This window comes from Suricata suricatta, chromosome 11 (assembly GCF_006229205.1).
Source record: "Suricata suricatta isolate VVHF042 chromosome 11, meerkat_22Aug2017_6uvM2_HiC, whole genome shotgun sequence".
NCBI lineage: Eukaryota > Metazoa > Chordata > Mammalia > Carnivora > Herpestidae > Suricata > Suricata suricatta.
The window spans coordinates 52,702,137-52,709,779 of NC_043710.1; the positions used below are offsets into that span (position 1 = coordinate 52,702,137).

The following is a 7,643-nucleotide window of genomic DNA, read 5'->3' on the forward strand; positions in this document are numbered from 1 at the left end:
TCATCCAAAATGCGGCTTGATCTTTTGATCACCTTGGCCTTTTTTCGTCTGGCTCAGTAGGACAGTCTCCAAAATCTGGACCAGAAAATACACTTTCCTAGCCTCCAGATGTAAATCTTGTTTTTCTGGTTCACTCCCTGGAGAGCGATATATCCTTGCCTGAGGCAGCCAAAAGCTCAGCGGCTCCCAACAGTGGAGGAAGACTGTAGGGAGAAGGGGTTCTCTTCCTGGTTTCTGTGTGGCTTGTTGGCTGGACTCCCACAGATCATTCTGTTTTTCTGTTGCTTGGCACTGTGTGGCTTCTTCAGTGCTTGGTTCCAGTAGTGCACAGTTCCTTCCAGCATTAGCTATAAGCTTGTTCTCCAGTTCTTCACTGGGACAACAGTGACATAACCAGAGGCCCAGACAGTATGGAGCAGCACTCGAGCTGCAGGAGCATCTCCTACATCTTTTCCTTAGCTCCGGGTATGTGTATATAGATTAGGGCAACACAGGGTTAGCCAGCTGGCCACGCAACCCTCACTCCAAAAGGGCACCCTGGAGCTACCCCAGCCTGAGCTTCACATGGAAATGTATTATAATCCTATAGAGGGCACTCACTCCATAGCCCAGTTCCAGCAGTGCCCAGTAGTCATAAGCTTGTCTGGCACCTAGAGTTCAGAGAACTGGCACTTCCCTTGGCACTCCCGGAGGGCAGATTTTTTGCAAGCTTCAGCAACAGACACCTTATAATTTCACAGGCTTAGAGGCAGGAGAGGGGGAGCTCTTTCTTGAATGCTTTATCTCTGCCCTAGGAGGAGTGGTTACTCCTTATGTCCTCTTCTCATGTTTTAACTCTTACTAGCCAATTTTCCACTATCTTCTTCCCTGTTAATCTACTTCTTTCTATTAAACTTTTCTTATAAATAACTGTGTGGGTTTTGTCTCCTGATTGGACTCTGGGTAATATAGTGTCCAAATCAACAATAATTTTTGTATCATTGCACTGTCTTTCCTTGTTTGACTTCTGCTATCCCTTACTCATGCTCCCTGGAATCACCTTACAATACATTGGTCCATTTACAACTAAGCCCCTATTGCCAGTGGTCAGTAGGCTTACAGTGATTCCTGAGATGCAATGGCATCAAAATTACTATGGCTGTCACTTGTGATTGGATGAGATTCAGGTGGAAGGTGAGATGTTAGGTTACATAGTGACTATGGATATTGAATCTAATCTGTAATTTGTACCTTAAAAAACACTAGTTATAAAGATTATGAGGTGGGATAAATGTTGTGTATCTGCATTAGAAAACTTAAATAGAAAATGATTATTTTAGGACAGCCAATTGACAACTGAGGACATGCTGTGAGAGTCAGAGTGCCCTAATTGGAACATTAAAAGAAATCTTTATCTCCTTCAGCCAAAGATGATATGGTTTTAAAAATTCAGCACATGATTTAGCTCAAAGAGTAACAGAACTGCAAGTCAGATTGAATGCTCAGCTTTGATAAATCTTCTTTTATAAAGTTATAATGTCAAAAAGGACTGGGAATAAAAAATTGAGGATGTGGTATGATCCTCACTGCTGGGACAGTAACATTTGAGTGAATAAGCCTAAAAATTTTGAAATCTTTGAATATCCCATGTTAACCAAAGGAGTTCCCTTCTAGTGAGAAGATTTACAGAGCATATGTATTTTACCTTGTATAGAGACCTTACAAAAACCAAAGCTGAGGACAATGTTTTACAATGCTTTTTCTATGCAAGATCTTACTCTATCACTTCTCAGTGTACCAAAACCAAAAACCAGCCTGACTTCAGTAAAGCCTGAGCAGGGAAATATTACTAACACATAGGGAGAAAATAGCTTAGCCACTGACATCATTGCAAAGACTACCTGATTTTACTAACTAGAATCAAATGAATACCTACAGGATTATATCTTAAAGTTGTTAGATAAAAGTCAGCAGAGGAAGTGGCTGGAGGTATAAATATTAGTCAAGATAGAGAAGAATTTGACACGAACTATTTGACATTATGGACAGGATACTCATCTATGGATTTGAGGTTTACCATTATACCAAGGATACCTAGCAACTGTGATAACGCACTGTTGGGATGGTTGATTGAAGCTTGAACATAATGATTACCTATAGCAAATTAGATGGAGATGCCAGATCTTCTTGGCATAATATACACTATAGAAATCTCAAGGGGGTAGACATGTTAGAATGGATTTATCATGTAGAACCAGAGACTTTATTACACAATGAATTTCTCTGGGAGAAAAGAGAGGACACTCCTTCACTAAGGCAAGAAAGAATGCATTTGTAATAGGGTATCTGGTATCTTTGAATAGTTTAGTGCTTGCTATGCTCTGTAGGCTGGACTTGGCAATGAAAGTTGCCCCTGTGGAACTGGTCTCCCTACTGACAATGAAGATGAAGGGATCCTGAGACACATGGAAGGACTTACAATAATAAGTAAAGTAAATGTAATTACTGTATAGAATAGCAAGGGTAAAATGGCAATCAAGGTGACCGGACTCATAGTGACCCTTTGCAATAGATGATAATGTTTCTGGAGATGAGTGCAATGGACAGTAACTGAGTGCTAATTGACATGAATTTAAAATAGAGAACTTCTGAGCACCGGACTGACATCAACCACCCTAGTAGGAAATTTAAAGATTTAAGTTGCTGCACATATCCAGAGCCCATTAACAGAACATGGATCTTGGTGTCATTGATGAAGTAACCTGCTATGCTACTGGAAACATGGAATACAAATGATCCAGATATTTCCCCAAATGGACCTATGTCCATGTACAAATGTTCATTAACGAAAGGAGAATTCCCAAAAACCTTTGAGAACTATTAGATATAGGATACAATCTCTCACTGATCAGACGAGATTGGGCACGTTCAGGGTGGTATGGCCGTAGACTCAATCTCTCACTGATAATAGGCAACCAAACATACCATCATGCACCTTTTTTATTAAAGTGTGAGATTATTGGGGTCAGATGATTAATGGAATTGTGGGAAAATTTTGTCTCACAGTGAACCCAGTCATTTTCATACCTGTGCCTATTCCCCAGGTGCCTAAGTATATAATTGGTTATATTACATTTATGAGATGAGAAAACTCTCATCTGTGAAGTTTGTACAATTATGGTAGGAAAAACAAAGTACAAAGTCCAGTCAAGCACAAATAAACTTTATGAATAGTTGTCCCAGAGTCCCATGTCACTGATATATATAGATACTTTTCATTAATTCACATTCATGTCCTCACTGGATGTTTCTGATACATTAATGGAAGGGAAGAAAATATTCAGGCTTGGTTCATGGATATAGATTAGTAGGCAAGTTGGTACTAACCAGAAGTAGAATATAGTAGCATAATAGCCTCACACAAGGGAAGCCATAAAAAAAAAAGAGTGCTCAAGGAACATTACATAATGGACAGTGTCCTTGGTTGTTAACTTTGTGTCAAAAGACAGGTTGTCTGAGGTATGTAGATATGCATGGACTTCTGTACTTTGCTGAAAAGCTTGGACAGTTGACCAGTGAATGGAACTAGCAAACTCGAAAGAAAAGAGATAAGGTTGTCTGTAGAAGATGTATATGAAGTAGATATTGAAGTGGACATTCTGTATCTCATGCTAATATCCACCAAACAGTACCCACCTCAGAGGAGGAACTCAACAATCAGACAGAAAGAACCTATATGTAAATACCAGCAAGCTTTGGCTATACTACTTCTGATTCAGGGACCTATAGATAGAGTCATAATGGCAGAGATAAGGATAAAGAATGAGTCAAGAGGGGCGCTTGGGTGGCTCAGTCAGTTAAGCATCTGACTACAGCTCAGGTCATGATCACGGTTCATGGTTTCGAGCCCTGTGTTAGGCTCTGTGCTGACAGTTAGGTCAGAACCTGGAGCCTGCTTCGGATTCTGTGTCTCCCTCTCTCTCTGACCCTCCCTGCTCGTGCTGTCTCCCTCTGTCTCTCAAAAATAAAATAAAAAACATTAAAAAAAGAATGAGTCAAGAGTATAAGTTCCCTTTTACCAAAGCTAATTTTAGGAAAACTGTGTAATCCTCACTTCTGGGCTGTTAGTAATATTATTACCAACTTTTCATGTTTAGCTAACAGCAGTAGAAACTGATCCTGAGCACTTGATATGACATTTTATATGTGCATTAGATATACTCCTACACATAATAAAGAGCCAAACAACTACATATATATTACCCAATGTTGAATTACATTGATTTGCTTATAAGATTCACTCTATAGAATGGCTATTTTTGCAGTTAATTGAGAATTTTAAGGAAAAAAAACATCAAATTACAAATTGTCTTTTATATATCATTTAGGAAAGAATAACTGGTTTATTAACAAAGTTTTCTACATTAAATCTGGACTTACTATATGCAGCCTGAATGAATGCTTTATTTAGGACTCCTACTACTTGCACACATAGTTGTTTACATACATAGCTCACTTTACAATGAAAACAAGCAAAATCTAGGTGACATTACTGTAGATTTACTGACAAGGAAACTAAGCAAATATCACACAACCTATAAGTTGCATAGTTTGCATTCTTGAAAGCACATCTAGGCTTTTTGGGGATAATTACCCCATTCTACCAAAGCACTCATTCATAAATGGCGTTATCTCTACTCTGAGATCACTAATGATTAGATTTCTTGCTACTGAATTAAGACCTTGACAATAGCCTTTCGAATCTGCTTAGTCTTCACACTATAGATGACAGGGTTGAGCACAGGAGGGATGAGAAGAAAGACATTGGCCATGATGGTGTGAACAAATGGAGGTGCTGAATGGCCATAGCGATGCACAAGAGACAAGCTGATGAGAGGGATGTAGAAGATGGCAACAGCACTGATGTGGGATATGCAGGTGTTGAAGGCTTTTTGCTGCCCCTTGGAGGAGGCAATGCTGAGAACAGATCGGATGATCAGGACATAGGAGAGCAAGATGCAAGGACAATCAAACCCTGTCGTGGAAAAAAGTGCAAACAGACCAAGGATGCTGTTGATTCTGTTATCTGTGCATGAAAGTTGAATAAGATCAACGTGGTAGCAGTAAGAATGCGAAAGGGCCACAGCATGGCAGAAGGACAGCCTCTTGACAAAGAGCACCACTGGCAACATGACAGCAACGTTCCTTATCAACATGCCTATCCCAATCTGGGCAATCCTGGCACTGGTGAGAATGGTGGTGTACCTGAGTGGATTGCAGATGGCTACAAAACGATCAAAGGCCATTGCCAGCAGAACCCCAGACTCCATGAAAGTAAATCCATGGAGAAAGAACATCTGGGCAATGCAGGCATTTAAGGTGATTTCTCGAACTTCAAACCAGAAGACACCAAGGGTAGTGGAAAGTGTGCACAAGGATAAACTCAGATCAGTGGCTGAAAGCATAGAGAGGAAATAATACATGGGCTCATGGAGGTTCTGCTCACGGAGGACCACAAATAGGATCATGCTGTTTCCAGAGAGGGCGATGACATACAGGAGACAAAAAGGAATGGAGATCCAGACCTGGGCTGCTCTCAGGCCTGGAATACCCGTCAGGAAGAAGGTCAGAAGTTGAGCGTTGGTATTATTGAGGACCGACATAATGAGGGACTGAGAAGACAGGGAGATTTTAATAACTGAACATAATACAAATAATAAATATATAGCTTATCACTTGGAACATCTTTCTGGCACTCTAACATTCACTGACTTACTATTGCTGATTTTCTAAGAAGTTTTTTTATGAGCTTTCCAGTACTGGAAGCTTCTCCCCATGCTTCTCCTCAGTTATTGAAGAGAGGATTCTCTGAATTATTCCACATCAAATTTGTCTTAGGTCTATAATTCTCTTTGATGACAATAAACATTACAACGAAGTCACCCCTTCTTCTAAAGTTCCCAGAAGAACACGTAAACAATATGATGAGAACATTGGTTTCTGGTATTTTTACTCAAGCATAATTAGCATATGGTGTTATATTAGTTTCAGCCACACCATACATCAATATAGTGGTTTTCAGTATTTTTTTGAATAAATTACTGATCCTGAAACAAAGCACTGAAAACTCAAGTTACATTTGAAATGTGGATATTACTAATTGTTTTCCTGAGACAACCCCAAGACACACGTTTATATATGTGATTACAAGGTGGTCCAAAGGATCACCCTAACAAAAATAATTATAACTCCTGTTTGGTGAAAGTCTTATGTTTTATATGCATCATGTAATTTCATCCATACACTAACTCTAGGATGTAGAAAGTAGTATATTTTGCATATGAGGAAACTGAGACTTAATCAGAAATTAATCTCCCAAGGTTATCTTTATAAAGTACTATCTAATTGTTGAGAGAAACCATGTACATAATAAAGATAGAGAAGGAAGAAAGGAAAGGAAGAAGGAATGGAGAGAGAGAGTGAGAGAGAAAAAGAGAGAGAGAGAGAGAGAGAGAGAGAGAGAGAGAGAGAGAAAGAAAGAAAGAGAAAGAAAGAAAGAAAGAAAGAAAGAAAGAAAGAAAGAAAGAAAGAAAGAGAGGGAGGAGAGATTGAGAAGTAGAAGAGTGGGAGGGAGGAGATTAGGAAGAAAGAGTGAGAGAGAGAGAGAGAGAAAGAGAGATACACCTTGCCATTATTTTAACATAGTGCAGCAAGCACTACACTTAATGACCATCATATTTCTTGAACACTTACTATGTGCCAGATGCAATCTTCTTCATATCCATAATCTCATCCAATCATTACAACTATCCAATGAAGTATAAAAGGTTGTTATTCCTCATATTTTTATTGGGATATTGGTTTTTAAAGTGATTAAGTAATTTAGTTAGTTAATTTACAATTAGACAGCAGGAGAGCTGAAGTCAGGATCTGCATGTAAGACTCCAATGTTTTCATTCAATAAAGCTGAGGAATGCATAGAAGGAACCTCTAAACCAGTCTGACAAATGTCCCTGGCAAACATTTTTCAAATGTGTACCTTCCAGAGACATATTTTGGTCAATGTGGCATCTCTGAAGTAGAATCTAAGGTTTCAGGTGTTAATTCTCTATGAATTATGTAAATATGAAGCTCTTTAGGATTCTGGGGAAAGGAATCTCACTGATAGTCTCTGTGCACAAAGGGCCAGAGAGTCAGGTGTTGAGGCTACACCCACTATGGAAAACAACAGTAAAACAGAATTGCCAGATTTGGTTACTCATTTTTTTAAAAAAGCTATTTATTTTGAGGGGGGGGAGGGAGGGAGGGGAGAGGGGGAGGGGCAGAGAGAGAGGGAGAGAGAATCCAAAGTAGGTTTCACACCATCAGCACAGAGCCTGATGCAGGGCTCAAACTCACAAACAAAAAGATCATGACCTGAGTCAAAATCAAGAGTCAGACACAACTGATTAAGCCACCCAGGTGCCCCTGGTTGACTCATTTTTGTGATTCATTTATCCAACACTTAACTATTATGCTAAGGATACTTCCTTTCTGGGAATTTTCCCTCCTTATGTATTGTCACTAGTCTCTATTACTTTTCTCCACCACTCAGCAATTTCTCTGGCTTCCCACTCCCCACCCAAAGAACCTTAACTTTGGAATCCTTCAGCAATGTGCCCTTT

General features: G+C 39.4%; 1 protein-coding gene across 1 annotated transcript; it reads right to left on the reverse strand.

The window, feature by feature from the left end:
* Positions 1-4,706: 4,706 nt before the first annotated feature.
* Positions 4,707-5,672, reverse strand: LOC115271929 (olfactory receptor 51F2). The gene has a single exon (XM_029914897.1). It carries the CDS (start codon positions 5,640-5,642, stop codon positions 4,707-4,709), a length of 936 nt encoding a protein of 311 aa, XP_029770757.1. The 5' UTR covers positions 5,643-5,672.
* Between the last annotated feature and the right edge of the window lie 1,971 nt (positions 5,673-7,643).